The 25,754-nt window shown below is 34.9% G+C and overlaps 1 protein-coding gene across 5 annotated transcripts in view; it reads right to left on the bottom strand.

The window, feature by feature from the left end:
- FSTL5 (follistatin like 5) overlaps positions 1-25,754 on the bottom strand; it is a 1,111,808-nt gene that overhangs the window by 304,295 nt on the left and 781,759 nt on the right. For all 5 annotated transcript variants that reach the window (XM_079921028.1, XM_079921031.1, XM_079921029.1 and 2 more), the window contains 2 exons: positions 18,978-19,174; positions 5,939-6,059 (listed from right to left, as the gene is read on the bottom strand). In XM_079921028.1, coding sequence (XP_079777154.1) covers positions 5,939-6,059; positions 18,978-19,174 — 318 coding nt within the window. The remainder of the gene's footprint in view (positions 1-5,938; positions 6,060-18,977; positions 19,175-25,754) is intronic.

Here is a 25,754-nt window from a genome sequence, read left to right as displayed (position 1 = left end):
TCCGGTCACTAAATTCTGCTATTTTTCTCAAATAAAGGACTTTCATATACTAATGATCTAATGTCAATAAATGTTAATATAATACTCATATTTTATTGCTCTTCTTATTAGATGATTCCGATAATTAACATTTTATTATAGCAATTGTGATTTCCCAGAAAAATAAATATCTTTTCCTTATAATGTCGTTATCAAATTTATATTCCATTAAGAATTCTTTCATATAAAGAGAGATGACATTTTGTATATAATCATGAAGAGTTAGGTGATTTGAAATAACTGTTCCATATTTTTTAATATTTTAGAATTTTAGAGTCTTAATTATTCTTTTTAAGAAAGGAGAGACAGATATTGTACAGTTAGTTTCAATATAAATGCTCATAATTGATGCATAATGCTTGCAAAAACCTAATTATTTTATGTATAGTAGAAAAACATCTTCCTTTGGATCTTTCCACACATAGAGATCATTTTGAATTGATAAAGATTTATTTAAGGGTGACATTAGATCTTGAATCACTAGAACACATCTTAAAGTGTATGTATATGGTTTGGGGAACTACAACTCATAAGTTAATAGGATTTCAAGAATCTATCAGAGTTACACAGACTCCTCACTTCATGTAATTTTAAGTCAAAGCACTTTATAGTTTAACTCAGGAAATTATGTACATGGAAAGCATTTACAAAATATCTTTTCTCTAGATAGACATTTACACCATTTTGGGTTATCTAGAAAGTCCAAATGAAAACAATTAATTCCTAAAATTAAGAGCCATATAATAACACTTTATCATCTTAATTGAATTTGCAAAAATAAATAAATATAAACATTTATTTGAACATCACTTCTGAAATTAAATGTCTCAGTTTTGTGTATGGTCATCTTGTCTAACGGCAAATCACTTGCATTTACCTACAAATCTGAAGCAAAAATATAGAGTTCCAGACATGTCAAACTTAATCAAACATTGTATTTTAATTTTGAGTTGGAAGAAAATAAAACGCTGAATCTCTGTATTTTAATACAAGTCCTTGTAGTTAATAATGACACTATTAATTTGTTTTTAATTCTAAGTACTCTTTGCACTGAAAAATCTATACATTTTACTATCAAGGCAACAAAATGCAAGTGTGCAGGGTGTCCACCATCTGACGAGAGGATTTAGTATTTCTTATTTTTTAGGTATTCGGGCGTCACTGTTGTGGCCTCTCCCGTTGCGGAGCACAGGCTCCGGACGCGCAGGCTCAGCGGCCATGGCTTACGCGCCCAGCCGCTCCGCGGCATGTGGGATCTTCCCGGACCGGGGCACGAACCCGTGTCCCCTGCATCGACAGGCGGACTCTCAACCACTGCGCCACCAGGGAAGCCCTAGTATTTCTTTCAAATATTCAAAACTATGTCTGATCTCACTTAAGATTTATTGGATCCCATTGCATAGATTTCCAAGTTTGTTAATCAAACAAAGCATGATTTAAGATATTTGATGCTTGCAGTGACGATTTATTTTAAATATCCTAGTAAAAATGAAGGGATTTTTGAATAACGTCAAAAATTCTGGAGAAAAATTAAGAATGTTATCTGATGCTTATTGTAAAATAATAAAATAATTCATCTTATCCAAAATGAAAAAAAATACTATTTTATGGAAAACTTTATAACTACTAAAATAATACCCTAGTCATGTAATAACAGTTGATAATGTGCTGGTTCTTTTTTCTTTACCATTAACCTTTTCCTGTTTGCAAAGTACCCTTTACTTTCTTCCATGTTGTGTGGTGGCAGAAAGAATAATAAACTGGAACTCAAGAAATCTGTTTATCTTTGTATCTACCAGTAAATAAAGACTGGATAAAGACAAGTTTCTTAACTTCTCTGGCCTTAGTTTATTTTTCTAGATTCTATTCATTTAGGGACTTTTTAGTTTTCTGGGCTTTCTTTTTAGAAGCTCTGGGGGAATGAATTCTGGGTGGAAAAACTGATTACTTTTTATCCTTACTATATCTGTCCTTTTTATCATTGTCTGTCTGAGATGATGCATTCTAAAGGAAAGGAAACTTATCTTTTCAAGTTGCTTTAACTGTCACAGCAGTCTATACACATAGGTACTTAATACATAATTTTAAAATAGATTGCCTTTTCACAATTGTTATATTTTTTTATTCATGATACTAATATTATATAATAGAGTGACTTTCTAAAATCATGCCATTATACAACACCTGTCACTAAACTTCACAAAACCGAGGTGGGTTTAGTGGTGAAGTATTTTAACAGAAGGAGAGAAAGAAATAGACGTATGTTTCCTATTCATATATAAGTATAAATACATCTTGCTGATACAGGCAATCCATACAAGTTAGTTTTGCTCTCTCCAAAGGGTCATTCAAGAGCTTGATACCCTGTTTAATAACGGTGAAACACTGAAAATATATTGCAGAGAACTGCTTGGTGAGACCACAATGAATCTTAAAACACCCCAGATAATTCCAGCAGTACTTAAAAACATTACCTTTTCTAAACGATTATGTTAACATCATTTTATCATAGTTAAGGAAAAGTTTTGTGATTATTCAAAAAGATAAAACCTCATAATATGATTGCTGATTGCCAAGTGCTTTTGTTATCAAATATCACTCTATGATTCAAAATATTAAAAATGTAGACCTTTTGCGTTATACATCATTTTGACAGAATGGCAGAATCATTACAATCTTCATTAAACTTCATTGCATTTACTATAAATAATTTCAATAAAATTGCTACCATACTACCTTCCAGTTGTTAACAGAATCATATAAATTTTCTGCTCTCCGAATTCAATAGTTTGTAGTACACTGTAGCTCCTTTAAAAACAACGTTTCACTATGTCTCTATTGAAGTTTGTATTGATGATTCAGATTTCTGAATTGCAAATTTTATTTATCTTTACAACATGCTGATCTACCTTGCCTTCCTTAGCAATATCAAATCGTATCCCAAACACAGCATCATTTTCCCCCTGATAGGTGCAGGCAGCAGTATTCTAGGGAAGATTCTTTTGTACTGATATTGCCAGGGATCATTATTCAGTCTTTGCTGTGTTACCATAAAAATAACATATTACTCACACTTTATTTTCATTGTATTTATTAGTTTCTAGCTCCACTATTCCACCATTAACAATATTTTGAATAAAAATCCTACGTAAACATACAATTTAATTCTTATTGATGCTTGATAGTTTGTATACCATTAAAAATATTTTCTGCTACTGCTATAGATTTCAACTACTTTTATTTAGCCACATCCATGTATCTTCATATTATGGGAGTGGGGGATAGGAGTTGGTAGGTTAGACTGCCTGTTTAATAAAATAAGTTAGTAAAATAGTAATGATAATTGATATATTTCCATAGACTTTCAGACCTGGAAGAGATCTTCCGGTTGGACTAGTTTCTATAAATACTCTGGTGTATCATGCAGTAGAGATTTTATTTATGCTGATGTAGGAGAGCAAAACTGCCACCCCCAAATGTCTCTTTGGTATTAATATTATTTCAAGCTGAAAACAATCAAAGCCCAAAAGACTTGGAAAGTAACTTCAACCTTCCCCCAACTGCCTTGAAGAAAGAGGATAGAGGACCTCTTCCAGGAAGGGAGCTATCACCACAGGTTACCATAGTATGAACTAGGGGTGTGGACAGAAAGGAACTCAGCAAAGTCTGCTTCTTAAAATTACTCTCTGTGTCCCATTGTTTGTGCAGGGCTAAGAGAACATTCATTTACCAAACACTTGTTTTTCCATCTCCATGTGTGTTGCTTTCCTCCCCTTTGAAGCACAAAACCCCTACCTCAACATCCTCTTTTGTCTTTAGCTGAAAATGGTATTTAAGGTGAGGGTTTCAGCCATTTTGGTGAGTTACCCAGTTTTCTTGGGTCTCTCCCATGTATACACGTTATTAAATTTTGATTTTCTCCTGCTAATCTGTCTTATGTGAACTTGATTCTTAGACCAGCCAAAAGGACCCAGAAGGGTAGAGGAAAATTTCTTCCTCCCTGACACTCTTCTCTTTGTCCATCTTCCATCTCTCATCCCCTAAAGTCCAAATCCACTCATCCTCAAGACCCATTCAATTGCTACTACTTTCATAAACTCTCCTTGATTCCCAGTGCTGGAGGTTATATTCTTAGTTCACTTTATATTTTATGTAGGCCTTCCTATGACATTTATCCCCTTGTATCTTACATGATAGTATACAATATAATCTAATGTAAACAATTTTTCCTGATAAACCATAATATTCCTGTCATCCTAAGCACACAGAACAATGCCTACTACAGAGTGAAGTTTAGACTTCTTAACTGGTTTGGCATAGGTCTGATAATAAACTCAGACTTCTTAACTGGTTTGGCATAGGTCTGATAATAAACTCAGACTTCTTAACTGGTTTGGCATAGGTCTGATAATAAACTCAGCCACTTGGTTCTTAACTTCTCTGTGTTTCAGTTTCTTCATATAATCATTGAATGACAATGCTGCTTTCTTGTTATCTTTGAAAAGTTTTCTAGCCTTGTGACACACTTTAAAGGATTAAGTGTTTACCGAGATATCCCATCTGTATTCTGCTTGCAATTTAAAGTGGAAATGCAGTTTAATTAAATCTGAAGAGCATACTGACGTCTTGCCTTAAAGCTTTGTAACAAGCAGCTATTTCACATTTACTACTTTGCTAGTTTCAAATATTATATAAAATATAATTCAGTGTTTTAATATAAAATGATCATGTGGTAATTACTATCCTCATTTATATGAATTTCAGAGATTTACGTAATTTTTCCAATATCAGACAACTGATGGACGACAGAGGCATAACTCAAAAAGGATCTTTTGGGCTTCCCTGGTGGCGCAGTGGTTGAGAGTCCGCCTGCCGATGCAGGGAACACGGGTTCGTGTCCCGGTTTGGGAAGATCCCACAGACCACGGAGCGGCTGGGCCCATGAGCCATGGCCGCTGAGCCTGCACATCCGGAGTCTGTGCTCCGCAACGGGAGAGGCCACAGCAGTGAGAGGCCCGCGTACCACAAAAAAAAAAAAAAGGATCTTTTTATACCAAGTACATATCCTATTTCCTACCTTTTTGGAAAAAAGAAATATATACATATGTATATATTTGGAAAGTCCTATATATGAGAGTGCATATAAAAATATTGAAGATTATCCATCTATCTATCATCTATCAATCTAAAATCTCACTTAACTTTCATTACTTGGTGATTTTCAAATACCAACCAGTTAATTTAATGATTTTTTTTTCTCTTTCTTTTACACATAGCTCCAAACTTTCCCTTCTGTTTTTTGACTCTTACTCTTTTTTCTTTGAATTATTTTTAATGAATAACCTGTCATACACTTTTTTAACCAAATCATCTTTACAACTTTGCTCTATAAAGTATACTCAATTTTAAGAAGTCTTTAAGCATTTTAAACATATATAATTGATTCCAAAATATCTTAACATAAATATAATTTTCAATTCTTATGCTAATTATTGTTGTTAACATATATGCAAACTTTATCTATTAATCAACTTTGGTTTTTCTATAAAATAAAAAAAATTGTCATTATGTAAATAATTGTTTTTGATATATGGTGACAGTGAAGTGCTGTTCCTACTCTAAAAATAACCTTGGAAGCGTCACTGTGGAATTAATATCTTAAACTAGAATCAATAGGAACTGATAGTAAATGTTATCAAACATTTCCAGCTCTGCATTTTAGAATTATAACTCCCTTAGCTTTTACATTCGTTTCAATACAGCCACACACTTAAGTTATCTCAATTATATACTTCTCTTAAGAAACAGTCTGTACTTTGAGGTCAAGCAAACGCACCATATTGGGTAAAGAAACAGAAAAAAGAACAAAGAGGAATTAGAGAATGAATCTTATACTCACGGAATGTTCTATAAAATTCTTCAAGAGCCAGGTGCTTGTCTGAGTTAAAATCATCATATTTCAGTAGATCATACAAAGTGCAATCAGAAGGGTCCTTGCCAAGTTCTTCCTGTTTTATCACCTGACAAGAAAATTAAATTCAGGCAATTATATCTGTCTTAACATTTCTATAGTATAATTAATTATATGTAAGTCACTTAATAGGTAATTTAAGTCTGTAGTTGGGCAAAGAACTGAACCTATGAGAAACCTGGGTTTTCAGTTACTGGACATTTATTTTCAACTGTTTCAAAGATATACTTAAAAATTTGACTTAGTTGCTTTGACGTTAAGATATGTACTTAGAATTTAGCCTAAATTTTCTAATACAGAAACCTCCCAGTAGGACCCAGAAAATCTGAACACTAAAAGGACATTTTTGTATTGCAGTCATTTCCTTTGCTCCACTTATATTGACTCAAGGAAATGCCTGCACATGAAAATTTCCTCCAATGTCTCAGTGACCCATGTCAAAATAGAACAGTTCTTCTCCAACAAAAATAGTGAGGAAATTTGGTCCAACTTTCATCTTCCTATTATTTGTAAAAAATGAAGTTAGTATTTTTTTTCTCTTCTGCCTGAACTCCTCTCCAGCTGGAAATGAAGGCATTTGGTATTCTGAATTAACTCCCTGGGTCACAAAGGAGCTATTCAACAAATGACTGTTTCCAGGAGCCAGATAGAATTAATGCACCAATAGATGATGGAAACCTACCCAAGCAGGGGTGAGGAAAATCACCAGACTGCTTTTCTACTCTGTGCTCTGTCCCATGGACTGGGGCAGTAGCTTTTTTATACTCTGTTTTTTACCAGACAGATATAGCCTGTCTGGTAAAAGAGGTCTCCAAGATTTTTCAAACATTCCTTTTCATTCTGGGTAGCTGCACAGCTGTGTCCACGGTCTTTCATATTTGTCCACAGAGGGAGTGGTTCATATTGCTTGGAGCTTTGCTTCCTTGTGTTTTTTTTTAAGTTGGTGCAATCAGGAAACACAGACGCTGAAGTCAGCCAGCTCTGGGTTCAGACCATGCCAAGGACACTTAATAGTTCTAGAATATCTGGCAAGTCACTCAACCTTTTCTCAATTAGAAATTAAAGATAGTAATCTCTATCTCTCCTGGTTGTTGTGCAGACTTATAAAAACATGTATATGCTTATACACACACATATCGTCAAGTGCAAGACAGACAGTATACATTCAGACCTAATCAAAGTTAAAAATAATGATTTTTATTTAACGTGCTTCTCATTATAATAATTCATGCAGATTTCCACACCAGCTTGTGCACGTTATAGTTGTATATTCATGATGCTTTACTATTTCTTTTGGTAGAGCGGGATGATTCAAGCTTTGTCACAGCAATGGCAGATTGGTGATAGGAGTTACTAAAGAGCTATTTTTAACCTTTTATGGAACATCCATAAGTTAGACGTTGTCATGCCTGCGCTTGGATGAGCTGCAGAGACAGCGCTGAGGATGGAGCTTAGCCGATGGATCACTAGAAGCTCCAGCCCCTCCTGTAGCCACCTGAGTGGTGACGTGCAATGACAGCACCTGCACTGCTAAATACGACTTTTACACATCATGTGTTCTCTCTTCTTGTTTACTGGATTCAAATTTCATTGGCTAAGCGGCATTTGCTGCCTTAGAAGGGGAGGAAAGTGAATGATTTACCTGCTTTCCATATAAATGGATATTGTCAATAGTGAGGATTAAAGCCCTAGGCTTTAGCACAGTCCAGCTGGAGGGATTAACAAAACCATCTAATGGCTGAAGCTACCTCTCCTATAAGCCTAATGGGGAAACAAGTACTGCTTTTCTGTTTAGAAAGCAACGGCGCTCTCAGCCACTCTCCATCTGTTATTTGTTAGATAATGGGAAGTGACTTTTCCCAGGTGGCGGAGGGGCAGTGTGTTTGATCTTACCTCACTATACTCTTCCTAAAGACCTGCAGTGCCAGCACTGCGGTAATTTTTAGGGTGCAGTGACACCAGGATTTGGTCAGATATTTTAATACTATTTTTAGTGACTTTTAGTCACGTACCTGTTTGTGAAATGATGGAACAGAAAGTTGGGGGAGAAGCTTTCATCATTGTACTGTATGTCTCACATTTATTTCTGTTCTAATATTTCACTCAAGTTAAATCATGTATAGACCCAGAGAACAGACTCCGACTTTTTTCCTTGAAACTGGTTTTGACATAAGACTAGCTTGCTTTTGATTTGATCTTGAACTTGATTTGATCATGATTATAAAACTCCAGCTGGATATGCTGTTTTAATGAATGTGCTTTAGAAAAGTCCACGGTCCTGGCTAGTGAGCTTTTTATAAAAATCCTTGTTCACAGACGCTTGGCCATGCCCACACACAGGGGAAAGGTGATTGACTCCCTCATTCTTCCATATTTTAAATACACGTTTTCCTCATTTAGTCCATTTTTGGTCAATGAAATAGCCTACTTAAGACATGCTTCCTAGTAACTTTTTCTCTCCTCTGTTTCCTGATGGGAGCATTGGCACACTCTGGGGTGTTCCAAATGCAGAAGATACCTTCCTATAGACCTTTTAACCAGCCTGGGAAAATTGCTTCAGATATTTGGAGTTCTGATAGCCTTAACGAGCTGAATGTGTGACTGGGGGAAAGAAAGTATAAAACAAAATAGTAGTAATACATTAAGCACTCTGGTGCTGGGGATCCAAACTTGTAGGACATTTATTTCATTTACCGTCTGGCTCTGGTTCCAAAGACTTCCCACTGTAGCTTCCTCAGAATGCATGTGTTACATCTGAACTAGCGATTCTTGACAAGGCCAGACTCACTGAATATACTGTCATTGAAGTATCTTATGTTGAAACTTTAGTCTAGGAGGCCAGTCACAGTTTCACTTGCAAAGTATCTTTTTAATTCAGGTAAGTACATTGTTTTTTTAGGCATAATGCTATTGCACACTTAATAAAATACTGTGTAGTGTAAAAATAACTGTTATATGCACTAGGAAACAAACAAACAAAAATTATGTGACTTGCTTTATTGCAATATTGTGGTAGTCTGGAACCAAACTGCAATATCTCTGAGACAGGCTTGTACACTACACAGAATCTCAGATGACGATAACTTATCTAAAGGTAAATAAAACTGGAAAGAGAGATAGAAAGTGCCAGAGGTAGATGTAGAGGATTGTCTCCCTGCTAAGAGATGCATGGTTATTAGATTTCTGGGGATAAGGCATGATTTGGACATCCAGGTTTATTATATTAACTCTCACAAAAGCAATAAGATACGTGTAGTTGATTTTGATGGTCTCAAGTCAGGTCATGGTGATGAGACCATCTGTGTAGGGGGTAGGAAGACAGAGGAGTCTAATCTTCCAGTTTTGTGTCTTGTTCTTTCCTCTCCTTGGTGGAGTGGGAGAAAAGATGAACTCGTGAGCTATACCACTCATACTGCCAACTACTAATTGGCACTTGCCAGCTCCCTCTACAAGGATTAAATCATGCGCTGCTGCAGCTGCTGACCTTCAACGCCCCCTGAAAGGAGTTCAGGTGGAGAGCAGAAATGAGGCCCTCTGTGCTCTGCAAAAAAGTGGCAGAACAGGTCTTCAGATAGTTAGATATTTTCAGGAGACAATTTTATGAGCTCAATTCTTGCATCTCCTCATATCTAGAAAAGCACTAAAATCCTTCGTGGTGACGTCTGCTCCTTGTGACGAGTAACCTTCACGAGACCAGCAGAAACCTTCTGCAAAAAATATGTGCTTGACTGCATGTACTCCCTCTTCACCAAAATCACATGTATACTGACCTGCCCCCCAAAATCTTTGGAGCAGTTTCTCAGAGCTCTCCGAAATGCTGTCTCCCGGGCTATAGTCCTCATTTTGCCCCAAATAAAACAACTCACAGCTCTCACGTTGTGCATTTTTTTTTCGATTGATAATATGTTCAAGTAATCTGAGTTCTTCCTCATCCTTTGAAACTATTTTTCTCAAACTAATCATGCCTGTGTCAGAATCACAATGGTCTTAGTAGAGTTAGAGCTCAGTGATCCTCTATTTTAAAGAAAGTCCATCATGTTTGTGAAGTTAAGCAGAGGTAGATATATTCAGTCCTTTACTTGACAAATGTGTAGGCTCAGAAAGGCTCCAAGGCTCAGAAAATAAATATACTCCTGTGGTAACAATACACATCTCCAGGCACTGGCTTTTAACTTTCTCCCACATCAGTATAGGTTGGCTCTTCTATTACTTGGTCCTCCAGACTACTTCTTATCCACTTTCTTCCTTTCTCCCTCTCTCCCTTCCTCCATCCCTCTTTCTTTCCTTTCTTTACAACCACCATATGCCAAGAATAGTTCTAGGGACTGGAGATTAATTAGTAAGTAAGAATGACTCCCTTATGGAGTTAATATTCTAGAAACGGTGAGTGGGAACATGTAATCAATTGAAAAAAACAAGATAATTATGGATGGTCAACAGCGCTTAAAAATAAACAATGTGAAAGGACAGAGAGTAAATAATTAATATTACAAATTATAATGGTTTAATCATATGTAACTGATGCTACCCTGCAATAGGTGTATTAAAAGAAAAGAATTGCATAAAACAATCACATCTTCTAAGTTCTCTTTTAGGTTTCGTAACATGCTTAACACGTTAGAAGACGTTTAAAAAATCATTAGGGCCAACATTAATTTTGAAAGACTAGCTGAAGAGATAAAATTATGAAACAATTGGTGGGATGAAAACTATTTTAGTTTTAAGGCATTCTATATGGCTCACAGGGATTCTCTGAACATGAATGCCAACATTTTTAGTATACTTTGACATTCTAAAGGAATGCTACAAACAATATATTTAAATTTTTTTAAAAATTTAATTTTAAATTCCAAGTTGTCTTATGATACTATGAACAGAGTTAAAGCAAAAAAAAAAAAAAAAAAAAAAGAATATTTGAAACTACTTACTAAGGTTTCCAGCTACAATTGAAATTACTGTTTACTAATTGGAGCCCTGAGCTACACCTAACCCAACAATACAGGCCTTACCTTTCTGTTTTAAGTGCTAATTGTTGCTGTTATTATTCTGAAATCCTTAGCCCTTGAAAGGAAATTCCCAACTCTACTAGGATCTACCTACTGGCATTGCCAATGCCATTTTAACAACTGGTTTCTGCTGCCTTATTTTGTATACCTGACAGGTTTATGGGGTTTGTAAATGCTGAATAGGATTAATTACCATGGCACTCCCAGACAGCCCTCACTTATCTCCTTCTCTACCCAAACAAAGGCTTATTTATTTGCATTTAGTTTGTTTCCACTAAAATAGCATTTTATCTATGGGATAAAACAATTCTTACCAATCTCATTATACATAAATATGTTGACTAGCTACAAGAACCCTTTTAAAAATCTTTAAAACTGTAATAGGCTTAACAACTCAAAATAAAGACTAACTGTCCATTCCCTATGTAATAGTTTTAATAAATTTTAAAGAAAATGGATATGTACAAAGTCTGCAAAGACATCAGCACCATGCCTATCCTGTTAGCTTAAAAATATCTAGCGTTATTTATTCTTGCTTTTTTATTTAATTTTGTAAATGAATTCACATATGGTAGTCATTGAGCAAATGGCTCTTTAAGTCAAATATATATAACGTAATAATCTAAATCCTGAGAACAAGTAGTTCCTTTTGTTATTTTAATAAACAGTTGTCATGTGTGCACATTAAGGAAATATTTCATTCTAATATGTATTCCTAATGTGAATCAGCTTATTAAGATGAGAATCTAAATGAAGAAAAAAGCTAAATCAATATACTCAATACAGCTGCTAATTTAAACTCAGACTCACAAGGGAATGACTTTGCATACTTAAACTCCATGGGTGGTTATTTTATGAAATGGGGAGAAGGCTGAGGAACACATTTGCCAAGCCATTAGCACCATTTCACTTCAAGAACTCTACGTTGGCTGCTCTTAAATTAAGCAAGGAGAATTTTAGGCTGAGGTTGGCTCTAATGCCTTGGCACATACAATACAACCAACCCCTAAACCTGTAAATGCCTCAAGGTTATGAAATCAAAACCTAAGGACAACCAGTCACAAACAACTAGGCTTTAATCTGTAGCCAATTAGTACTTTCCTTACTTTGCTTTCACCTTCTCTCTGTAAAAGTTTTCCCTAGCTCCCCTCCGCAGAATGCTTCTAACAACTTTTGGTATGGCGCTGCCACATTTGAATGGATTTTTGCTCAGATAAACTCAACATTTTAATATGTTTCAGTTTATCTTTTAACATTGCTAATAAACTCAAGGGTGCCATTCTGCTGAGTGAAGTCTGCGTATGTATCCCCTCATTTTACTCTGAGGAACCATGATGCAAGAAGTAGTTGTCCTTTCTCTAAGGGACAATTTATACAAATTCCCTTGTGCTTCTAACCCTGGTTAACCTCTGTGACCCTATAAAATCCAAGTCTCCCCATATTGCTCTGCACACTTCCCAATCTAACCTAATCTCATTTCCTTTCCAACTCAAACCCATCATAGTATCCTCTGTAAATCCTGCTCTCTGATCAGAAAATTCTCTTTTGGCTTCTATTTTTATGAAAACATGTTCTTCACCATACTGACTTTAAGAAAATCTGGCTACCCCTTAAGAAAACCAGTTGTCCAATAATTTTAACAATTGGAGACTAATTTTTTTCTCATGTCTATTCTACCTCAATGGAAGGAAGATGGTCAAAAATTAAATGCTTCCCTCTTGGCACTTCTGGATTTCTTCCTCCTCCCAAATGAGTTTTCTTTCATCAGATAGATAGATAGATAGATAGATAGATAGATAGACAGATGGATGGATGATAAATAGAAGCTACTCCTTTGAATGTCAGGTCATTCAGTTACATAATTCTTTCCTATTCTCTCCCCATAATTCACCAATGATTTACCCCTCAATTCACAATATTTCTGTCTACCTTAACTCTTTATCAATATCCCCAGAAACTTCAAAATGCATATGAATAAACCACCAGGAAGAGTTCTATGCTTCTTTTCATAGCAAATGATCATTAACCTTCTCTCTTCCAATGAACTTTTCCTACATACCAGCCTGCCAAAAGGGATGTGATCATACCTTAGGTCACTTCATCCTGAAATCCTCATTTCAAGCATTACAGGTCTATTTTCAATAACATATGTTCTTAAAACCATAAATGTGTTACTGTGTAGCTGAGCGCCTGACCATACTAGTCACATACACAATACTTAGGGGAGAAACCCTGTTTGTTATTATGTTTCAAATAAAGATTATACTTTACATTTGTTAAGGCTTTTTCAGTGAGCTATTATCCTATGAGACATACATTTGAATATTAAGCAAATTTGCAGCATATTGCTACAAGGACAATTTTCACTGAAGCAAGCATTAGTAAAGCTCAGATTTCACCATAGACCCAAAGAGAGCCCTGAATTCTTGCTGTTGGAGAAGGCAATTTAAGAGAAGCAGGAGAGAGATACAGGTAATAGAGATGAACCTCAGACACTTGTTTAGATTTGGGGAATGGAACTAAGAGAGAACACCAAACAAGCAAAGTTTCACACCGTCAGCCTGGTCTTTGGAAAGAGCCAGAAAATTTGATTTCGCCTTTAGTGCATAAAACCGGTTACTGGCTGAGACCACTCAGTACTACCACCTCATTCTGAATAGGACCCAGGCAGTATAGCACAGATTTAAGAAAAGATACAGGGCTGCCTAGACCAAAGTAAATTAAATGTCCATTTACCCGTTGTCAATAAAGAGAGAAGAGACATCTTAAAACAAAAATGCTCAACAAATACTTTAAATGTGATTGAAATATTACCTTTGTCATACAGTAATTAAGACACGTATATGGGAGAGGAGAGAGTGATGAACTGTTCTGTTCCTGTAAAAATGCTCCCACACTCTCCCCTGTCATCCAACCCCATGTCCCTCAGGAAGGCAAAAATCCTCACCAAGGGGGAAAATGGACATCATACACACTTGAGGAAAGAGAGAGAGGTGGGATTTTGCTTGGTTCTGAGGGTATAAAAAATAAGGCAGAAGACAGAAGATAAGAATTTCTAGTAGTCTCAGGGATTGAAGACTTATTTGCCAAAGGAAAGACTGTGCCAGATATGGCTTTATTTCTTTTTTAACATCTTTATTGGAGTACAATTGCTTTACAATGGTGTGTTAGTTTCTGCTGTATAATAAAGTGAATCAGCTATATGTATACATATATCCCCATATCTCCTCCCTCTTGCACAGATCGGTTTTTGATGTTGGTGTTATTATATTCTATAACTTGCCATTAGTTTTTAAGAAAGGCACATAGATGTTGGTAACTATTGAAAGTGAAGTATTTGGTTATACACATTTAGGGGGAGAATATAAATAAAACAGAACTATATTGTTTTGAGTGATAAGGAATTTGGAGCCCCAGGGAAAATTAAGGAGTTGAAACTGAGAGATAGACTTGGGTCCTGCATCTGTGGTACAGAAAATGCAAGGCATGATCTGGACAGAGCACAAAGAAAGGAAAAGTGTACAAAGTGCTTCATCTAAACTGGATTTCAATGTGTGATTTGTGTAATATGGGATATAATCCCATCCTCTACCACCCTATACATCTTCAGTCATTCAACCAAGTACATATTGCTTTTTGCAAATGGATTGTGTGTGTGTGTGTAGCTCAAAAAGAAATGCAAAGGGAATGACAGACATCTGGATTATAGAAACGTAATAGTATTATTACAATTACTACTACTATTATCATTACTCAGTTACTGTACTATACTAACTGAGGACTTATATATTTTTAAAATATTTAAATTGTAAAATATAGTCAATTAAAGCATATTGTTTCTTTCATAACACATCTATGTCTGTCTTAATCAAGATATTGCTTTCAATTATTTCTTATAACTTGGCTTTATGGGCAAGAAAAAACTGCACAAAACTAGGTATTTTACAGTTTGACAGGTAAGGATATTTTAGTATAATATATATCAGCATCTTAAAAACAAAATATATATGATACTTATTTAAAGTTTAGTTCAATTTAACATCATATCTGTAAAGACAGGGGCACTATATACTCTGGAGAAAAATGCCCAACACCACAGTGGTTGCAGAATGATGCCATGTACTTGTCTCTAGCCTAGAACTCAGGATTTAACAACATTCATACTAGCTACGTGAGATAAGCAGATGAGTACTTCAAATGATGTGAGCAAAATAAATAATGAATAAATAAATAAAACATGCTACCATTTATTTTTCCTAATTTCTTGGAATAACCAAACTATTTTTCTTCTTTTGTAAGAAACATTTTTTCATTGTGAAAATTGGTATTAAAATGCTTGCATATTTAATAACGTGTACATAGATTTCTGGGTTATAATGGCCGATTTGTTCTCACCTATCAGCTGATTGTAAACATTAAAAAATGCAGGGCTTCCCTGGTGGCGTAGTGGTTGAGAATCTGCCTGCCAATGCAGGGGACATGGGCTCAAGCCCTGGTCTGGGAAGATCCCACATGCTGCGGAGCAACTGGGCCCGTGAGCCACAATTACTGAGCCTGTGCTCCGCAACAACAGAGGCCGCGATAGTGAGAGGCGTGCGCACCATGATGAAGAGTGGCCCCCGCTTGCCACAACTAGAGAAAGCCCATGCACAGAAACGAAGACCCAACACAGCCATAAATAAATAAATAAATACATTTTAAAAAAATGCAAAGGATGAACTGGATGGAAATATTGATCAGTTGCTCATCCACTAACTCAAGCATGTGTGCCCTCTTTATATTTCCATTATCCTCCACGGTATGCACAGGAAACTTAGATTGGAAAATTTAATTAGAGCTAACAATTACATCATGTTTTCTATGTGCTAGTTATGTTTCTAAGAAGTCTACATTTTCAAAATAATATCAATATCACATCCAGCTTACATACTAGGTGTTATTATCATTGTTGATATGTAGAAAGGGAAGTTGGGACACAGAGAGTTTGGGTCATTTGCTAAAGGTTGCACAGGAATTAAGTAGTAGATATGAGTCCAGGTTCTATAATCAAAGTTCTTAAACTGTGATACTATAGATCTTACCCCCTTTAACTATTGCTTTTTATTATCTCTTTCTTCTCTCAACTACCTCTAGTTTCCAATTTACTTGAAAATCTGCAAGACAAGCTTTAGAATATATATTCATTATGTGGAGTATGAACAGAACACGGGCAGCCAGCTTTTATGCTGAATTTATAAAACCTCAAAGCCAAATTACGTTCATTAATTTTTACTTGCCATTGGCAGTATCTTGGAATTACAGATTACATTTCTGCTAATAATAGCTTGTAAATTATTAGCAGACACCATTAAGATCCTTTTCCCTTTTACTCTTTTAATTTAAATTATTTTGAAACTTGATATTAAATGAGGATATTATATGTTTCCAAGCTGATTTTTAAAGTCATATACATTATTGACTTTAATATTATAATACTTGGAATACAAGTTCTTTAAAAGCACCTGTAACCTAAAAAGACACAAGTCAAAAACAATATTTATGCTCGTAAGAGCTAGAAATGTATTATATCTTTTCCACGGCGTCAGTTACAACCTTCTGGTTTTTTCACAGCTGATTGCTGACAGATGAGACGCTAACATTTCCACTCTATAAAGCTGAAGGAAGGACTGGGGCATGTCTTCAGGGGTTAGTAAGTATTACCTCCCCAGATCCTTCCTTGCCTGTACCTTGTGGATGGTCAACATATAAACAGGATTCTGAAGATCCTTTCTGCTCTCACATGATAACTTTCAGATGAATTGGAAGGGCACTTTTCAGATGTAAAAGCAAATCCAAATCAAAGGTAACAGGAAAAACAAAACTAAACGTTGTAGCAGATGACTTTATTATGGGTTGTGCTCTGTCCTCCCCAAAGATATGTTCAAGTCTTAACCCTGAGGACTTCAGAATGTAAACTTTTTTGGAAATAGGGTCATTGAAGATGTAATTAGATACTGTAAGATGTGGTCCTGCTAGAGTAGGGTGGACCTTCAGTCCAATATGACTGGTATCTTTGAAGAAGGGACAAAATGATGCGAAAACAAATACACAGAGAGAAGCTATTTGACTGCAGAGGAAGGGACTAGAGTGATGCACCTACAAGCCAAGGAATGCCTGGCACTACCGGAAGCTGAAAGAGGCAAGAAAAGACTCTCCCCCGCAAGAGGCTTCAGATAGAGCATAGCCCTGCCAACACCTCCACCTCAGACGCTGAGCCTCCAGAACTGACAGAGAGGTTGTCTGAGCCACCCAGTTTGCGGTACTTTGTTATGGCCACCCTAGGAAACTAATATAAACTTGGATGTAGCAGAAACTTGAAACAATTATAGGTGAGTGATGTCAATGTCATTTTCCAGTGATGAGCAATTTTCTCTTTGGACTCAGAAGTGGGTCCTAGATTTGGTCAGATCATGTGTCACACCCAACCACTGGTTAAAGTAGTGTAGACATGTTAATGAAAACTAAAAACTATTATAAAATTAAAAAGAAACAAAACCAAAAACACAATATATTTGAATATGTCAGACATGCATAGATCCAAGTGACATGCCTTAATTATAAATTCATTTTAAGTGAATTACGTCATTACTAGAAATGTAAAATTCTAAAGAGTTTCATTCTTGAAAAATAAATTATGACATGTATGACAACATGAATATCTTAATTAAAAGTTGTCTAACTTTACCTTAAAATTCCAGAGTTTCATTCCTTGAATCCCAGGGCCTGGGACTTAGTAACTACTCATTAAATGTAAGCTGAATTAAAGAAGATAATGAAAACGGTGTGTTTTTTAATTACCTAGAATGACAAGTCAATTTGCTCACAAGGTCACTTTGACATGAAGTCTCTAAACTAAGTTACACTATCCTAAAACTTGAAATACTTGCATAATAAGACCGATATTCCACATTGTTGGATTTTTTTAAGTAAGCCATAAAATTAAATATGAAATGTGAATGGCATGATGTTGTGGAAATAGACAATTGAATTTTTTTTTTGAAAACTATATTTCCTGTTAAGCACAGCAGCAAAATCCACCTTAAGATCCACTATAGGAATTATCATGGACTCAGCAACACTCCTCAGGGCTATCACCAATTTCCTAGTCGCCCTGGAGTGGCTTATTCTCTCCTTTGCTCCCTAAAAACCTATATATATTTGTGGAGAAATTTTATGTCCATCATTTTACATTTCCATCACTATACACAAGTAATTTAGGTTCTTAAATCTGGGTATTTCAGTTTCCTTCAGCAGTCTGTCTCAGTAACACACACATTAAAATATTTCTAATTTTCCAAAATGGCTCACATAAAGACCTTTTGTCTATTAAAATATTCTCTTCTCTTTAATAACAATTTGTCTATATGTATCATTTTGGTGGCAATTTTCAAAGAAATGAAATTTAATAATGTTGACATAATATTAAAATCAGATTTAATATACCTGATCTTTGATAATTAAAAAGGTACTGGAGTAGGTCAATAATTGAATACCTTCTTAAATCACTTATTTACAATATGTTATAGATGTACTCAATTGCTGTTCAGTAATGCTCTTGAATACCAGATAAACAAGCTTCCATTGACTGACAGAAAATTAAACATTACAAAAGCTCCAGAATATATCTGGAGATATTTTATAAATTCTATAAGAGAGAACTGGCAATTCCTTTAGGTATTTAAGGTATAGAAACCAGTCAAAAGTAGGTTATCTCTTTTAAATTGTACAACATCATATAAATGTTACTTAAAATTAATACTGCTGATAGAGTAGTCAAACTTTTCTCTTAAAAATATTTTATGTCTATAGTAAAATTATATGAATAAAAATATTTTTATTTATATAGCATAAATTCACACAAATGTAAATATATTGCATATGCTATACTTAAATTAGCTTGTTAATTTAGTCATTAATCCTACCTGAGTTAGTTCATTGATATCTACAAGTCCATTACTGTCGGCATCAAAATATTTAAACATTTGATCCACCAGCAACTTCTTCCGAAATACGTCATCACCGTTAGGGTTTTCATTGTCTTGTGTAACATATTTTTGATTTTGTAAATCTAAAAGCATGCTTTTCATCTTGCTGTATTCAGTGGCCTCGCAGTTATCTCCTGTAACAAAAGAACTAAGTTATTTTCAAAACAATATTATTAGAAAGGAATCATTTATTTTATTAATGTTTTAAGCTGATATCTAGTAGCATACTTTGTACATAATATTTATGTTTCTACTTGCATACTTTACTACTTGTACAAGGAAAAAAGAATGGGCTATTTACATGAGAGGATAGAAAATTTTCATTAGTATCAAATCCAATAACAACACAAATACTGTGTGTTTTCTCGATGACAAAGTCATTGATTCTATGAATGTACATAGAAAAACATGATAGCTTCAATTGGCTCCAATGTTTAAATACACTACCTTAGTTTAACTCCTCACTATACATGTCTACAGTGATAATTTCACAGGTTTTGAACATGAGGTTCAGGGAGATGAAATGGCTCACCCAAACAAAGGGTTAGATTGTGCTGGATTTTGTGCTTAAACTGATATATATATCTGGCTCCAAAAGAGTATAGTAAGTTTTAAATTGGAAATATATATATTTTTTACATTTGGATTTGTTTTGAAGAAGTTTGTGTGTATTTACATTTTTTCTTGATTCTATTTTTTTTATTTTGTTTTGCGGTACGCGGGCCTCTCACTGTTGGGGCCTCTCCCGTTGCAGAGCACAGGCTCCGGACGCGCAGGCTCAGCGGCCATGGCTCACGGGCCCAGCCGCTCCGCGGCATGTGGGATCTTCCCGGACCGGGGCACGAACCCGTGTCCCCTGCATCGGCAGGCGGACCCTCAACCACTGCGCCACCAGGGAAGCCCTCTTGATTCTATTTTTAATGATGCTAAGCTCATATTTGTTTTCTTACAAAAGTTTATTTATTTACTTATTTTTCTGATATTCATCTATTTCTCCATTTAGAGTCTTGGTGTATAATATGAAATATGTTTCCATTTTGTATCTTGAAGTCTTAACCTGTCAATTTCATTTCCACAGCTAAAGTATGAGCTTACTGAAGTAACAACACATTACAGATTTTCAGTATCTCCCATAAAATAACCAGCAGAACACTGGGAACTTCACAGTTAATGGAAATTGTTGCTTGGCTTAATATCTTCAAAAATAACTGCAATTGCTCTAATATCTTGACATCATTATTTTACAAAGGATTTTTCTTACGACAGTCTCCATGCTGATGTCTTTATAACACATTGAAATGAAATGTGCTTACTATTGATAGCAAATGTGATATAAAATGTATACAGAAAATACAATGTGTAATGTAATTTATTAATGAAAAAGTAGGCATTATATTAGCTGAGAATTTTCACAATATATTTTTTAGGAAAAAACCTAGCCTTATAGTTGTAGTTCATTTCGACAATTAAGCTGTGACAGAGTCTACAATATTTCTAAAGATTTTAAAATATATGTCTGAGAAGCATGGGGTTGGGGTCTCATTCCTTTTCCTGCCTGACAAGATGGAAAACAATCTCTTCCAGAGAGATGAGAGACTATCTTGTTTTTCAAAGACAGTGAAATGGCTTCTGTTTTTCAGCAATTTTAGTGTTTAGTAATCCTGTCAAGAACTTCATTTTTTACAAGATGTAAACTTTGTACCACAAATTAAGTGAATTTTGCACTATTCTGTTCTCAGTAAAGAATAATAATATGTTTTCATAATAGAACAGAAATCACTGACAAAAGGGAAAAGTAATCAAGTCCAGAGGGATAGGTAACAATTTTGGTGTCTGTGAAAGATGCATAAAAGGAGACTTCAATTACTTGTGCGTGTGTGTGTGCAGCGGGAAGAGGGAGAAAACCATTCCAACAGCCCTCCCTGGGATTTCTGTATTTGACCTGGGACCTGCCTGTCCTTTCATTTGACTGATGGGAAGGAGGATGGAGTCTGGGGGAAGTGACCTGTGTCTATCCATGATGAGCAGGTGAGAACATGGGAAATAGAATTTAAGTGCTGAACACCTTTTAACTAATATTTGAAATTTGGTGTGAGGAGATACAATTTTAGGTTGTTACACTCTAATTTTGATCAAATCAAGTAATACAATCATCATCATGCTCTCTCTATAGATACTTTTTCCCAAATTGTAAATTCCCTGGCAAGTCCAGGTATTGAGGTAGTTGCTGGCAATCCAAAGAAAACAAAAATAAAAGCATTGCAGTTAAGGTATTCACATTCTATGGAAATGTGCAATAAACAGTCCTAAAATTATGTAACACTTTGTAGAATTTAAAGATTTTAAATAATCGCTGTTACAGATTTTTTTTAGTAATAAATAGATACATCTATTATTAATATATAGATTACCTGTAATGCAGGCTTTCTATGTGCCAGGAACTTTTTATGTATTAAATCACTTAACTCTCATGACAATCCAACAAGAAAGACCTTATAATTACCATTATTTTACAGATGAAGAACTAAGACACAGAGATTAAATAACTTTATCAAAACTACAGAGCTAGAAAGGAGCACAGTGATTTTTACAGCCAGGCAACATCTCTTTTAGCCTTTATTCTCTACTTTTCTCATCTTCAGAACTGAGTTTAAAATCAACTTATACATGGATTCAGTAAATTTGTCCAAGGATTATTTGGAAAGTGAAAAACAAATATAATAATAAACTCCGGGCAATATCATTGCTTAAATTGCAGGTAGAGAAAAAAGAACTTGCAATGGGAGAGAGAGAAAAAGAAAAGGAGTATCTGAGAAATAGCAAGAAAACTATAAGTACTGAAGAGGAAGCTAACAGGAAAAGAACTTTTCAAGAAAGAGGGTGTGATGAAAGGTTAAATGTTTCAGAGTAAAAATAAGATAAGAAATGAAACCTGCTCATTAGATTCCTTAAGTTGGAGGTAACTGATGACAATAAAGGGAAATTTTAGTGAATAAATGGAAAAGTCCTATTACAATAGGTTAAAATGAGTAAAAACAAAATGACGATTTGGAAATATTAAATGTTTACTACCCTTTTAATAAGGATCAATATAAGAAATAGAATTAATGAAAAAGAATAGATATATAGAAATAAACATCAATGTATATTAAGAAATCATGGCCTCATCCAAGAATAATTTCAAGAAGGAAGTTAAGAAATTTTAGTTTGTTGATTTGTTTGCTTTGGTAGGATTCCTTTCTCAATACTTAATCAACCCATGGTGTTAGGAAAAGAAACCTGACACCTGCTGGCGTTAGGCAGCGAAAGGAAAGAGAACTTCTGGACTCACTTGGTGCTCTTGGAGACCAGTAAGAGATCACCTCTGCTGTGCCTGTTCTAGACACTGAGGACAAGATGAATGAGGTCGCCACCTGATGGTACCTATACCATCCTCCTGCCTATGAATGCAGATTCCAGGGCTGTGCTGACTCTGGACTCAGAGTGATGCTAGGGCAGTTAAAATCCACCAGGTCTTGTGGGGCCTGGAAGAAAGCAGAATCTCTGACTTTCTTTTTTTTTTTTTTAACTTTTTTTCTCATTTAAGTAATAGATTCATAATTTTATTCCAACTAAACTATTTTGTGAAACAAAAAACATGCTTGATAATGCCACATGGCCAAAACATGCATGGTATTTCTGTATTCTTATTATGTGCACAAGTTCTCACTTGTTTTTTCTAATTAATTTTTATCGGAGTATACTTGATTTATAATGTTGTGTTAGTTTCTGCTGTACAGCAAAGTGAATCAGTCATACATATATACATACCCGCTCTTTTTTAGATTCTGTTCCCATATAGGTCATTACAGAGTATTGAGTAGAGTTCCTCATGCTGTACAGCAGTTATTGTTGGTTACCTATTTTATATATAGCAGTGTGTGTATGTCAATCCCAATCTCCCAATTTATCCCTCCCCCCTCCCCCGCTTTCCCCCTTGGTAACCATAAGTTTGTTTTCTACATCTGTGACTCTGTTTCTGTTTTGTAAATAGGTTCATGTGTACCCTTTTTTAGATTCCACATGTAAGTGATATCCTGTGAGATTTGTGTTTCTCATTCTGACTCTGACTTTCAAATGGTCGAACCTGTGTATTGGCAAGGCTTCTCCAAGACTCTACTGAACTGAGGATAATTACATTTTATATATCTGATAGTACCACCATCAGTTTTGAGTACATGATAAGTGCTCAAAATTATAGATTCTATCAATTATGCTTAACACTACTTTTTCAAAGCCTGTAATTTGTTCTTATCTCTTTGAAATTACACTTTTATCCTTCCCTTCCATCCATCATTAAGAAGTACCAATTCCTTTCAACATAAAAATAATCAAATCTAAGTATATAAGAATATTACTTGCCTCTTTTTAGCATTTATATTTCAAATTTGATTAATATGATCCTAATATAAGCTGAAATATTAGAAATTAAAAGGATACAAATTAAATGTTTTTATTTTAGCATCAATTCTTTTCATGTATTAGAATGCATACTAGAATTGTTTTTTCATCAAACTATTAAACAATTGCTAAAAGAAAACTTTTACACCTTTTTCATATGTAAACAGTTTTTAAAATGTAAATATTTTCTAAAATGTGTTTTAGAAAAATACTTTGCATTTATAACAAAAGGAATGTATGAAAACTTTAGTATGTTGATTTAATATGCATCTATGAATAAATTCAACATGGAAAACTATTACATTTAAATTCATTTTTAAATTCATTGTTAAACTGTGTGTTTGAAGGAATTAAAATTATCTTGGTTAAAAGTAGTCTGAACAAAATTAAAATAAACTTTAACGAGTATCTACTAAAATATGGAAAATCTAATGGTGTAAATTGTTTTATATTACATAAACTTTACTTAAAAGTTCTTATTAAAACATGTTTACAGTTACACATAAGATTAATGTAAAACTATTATGTTTCAGATACTAGTCTAATTCTGGAAATTTACTAATACAAGCACACCTACACATACCACTTCACAACTTTCTACATTTGAAGAGCCATGATTTCCTCATGGAGAGGGAATTTTTTTTTTAAACAATAGACTTTACTTTTCAGAGCAGTTTTATTTTCATAGAAAAATTGAGCAGAAAATACAGATTTTCCATGTACCCTTTGCCCCCCCAATATGCACAGACTCCCCCACTATCAACTTCCCCACAAAAATTGATGAACTTACAGTGACGTCATTGTCACAAAAACCCCTATATTAGAGTTCATTAGTACATAGGGTTCTTGGTGTTATATACTCCATGGGTCTTAATAAATGTATAATGACATGTGTGTACCTGTACCTACAGAGTAGTTTCACTGCCCTAAAGATCCTCTGTGCTCTCTGCCTATTCATCTCTCCATCCTCCTTAACCCCTGAGAAACACTGACCTTTTTACTGTCTCCATAGTTCTGCCTTTTCCAGACTGTCATAGATTTGGAATTATATACAATATGTAGACTTCTCAGATTGGCTTCTGAGAAGTCAATGCATTTAAGATTCCTTTGTGTCATGGCTTGTTAGCTCATTTCTTTCTATCACTGAATAACATTCCACTGTCTGCATGGACCACAGTTTATTTATCCACTTAACCTACTGAAGGACATCTTTATTGCTTCCAAGTTTTGGCAATTTTGAGTAAAGCTGCTGTAAACATCCATATTTAGGTATCTGTGTGGACTTACATTTTCAAATCCTTATCCTAAGGAGCATAATTACTGGATTGTATGTAAGATTATGTTTAGTTGTGTACAAAATCACCAAACTGTCTTCCAAAATGGCTGTACCAGTTTGCATTCTCATCGGCAATGGATGAGAGTTCCTGTTGCTCCAAACCCTCACCAGCACTTGGTGTTGTCAGTGTTTTGGACTCACCATTACAAAAGGTGTGTAGTTGCGTCACGTTGTCTTACAGGGAATTTTTTAAATGAATGAGGGACTATATTTTACAAGAGACATTGGTTCCATAACCTTTCCCCCACTCTCTGCACACACACAATGTGATTTGGCTTAATTTAACATCTCCTTAAACGTTGTTGACTAGTTAAGTGAAAATGATTAAAAACACAATTAATTCAATTGACATGCTTACTGATTAATTTTGGGAATTACTCTTACTGGAAATAAAAGGAAAGTATTGTGAGTTAAATATTAATTCTCCAAACACTTTGTTCCTTATGATGTAACTTTTTTCAATTATATGCCACATGGTCATTGACAACTGCCTACATCTATACAAGCAGTATTAAAAAGGGGTTTGATTTTCTAGCTTGGCAAATGTGGTATTATAATTTAATAAAGGTGTTCTAGTAACCAGGCCACTTTGCTCTCTTTACCCTGAAAGAACATTAATTAAAATGCTTTTGAGGGACGAGATTAGGCATCCCATGCTCTGTTTTCAATTATATTCTTCAAAGGTGACACACTTTGGAGCAAGTAGGCAGCTTAGCTCTTACTATCCCCACCCTCTCTCATCACCCTCACAAACAGAATCACATATTATAAAGTAAAGATGCAGAGAATGCTGGCAGAAAACACAACAAAATAAAACAGAGCACAATACAATGATGATGGCTATCTAGAATGCTTGGGAACCTTAGTGAAAAATGTATATTTATCTTACCTGAAATAAATACAACTTGTAATAAAATTATCACAATTGCTCAATGTGT

This window comes from Stenella coeruleoalba, assembly GCF_951394435.1.
Source record: "Stenella coeruleoalba genome assembly, chromosome: 4".
Classification (NCBI taxonomy): Eukaryota; Metazoa; Chordata; class Mammalia; order Artiodactyla; family Delphinidae; genus Stenella; species Stenella coeruleoalba.
Note: the sequence above shows the minus strand (reverse complement) of the source record. Positions and strands in the feature narration are given on the sequence as shown.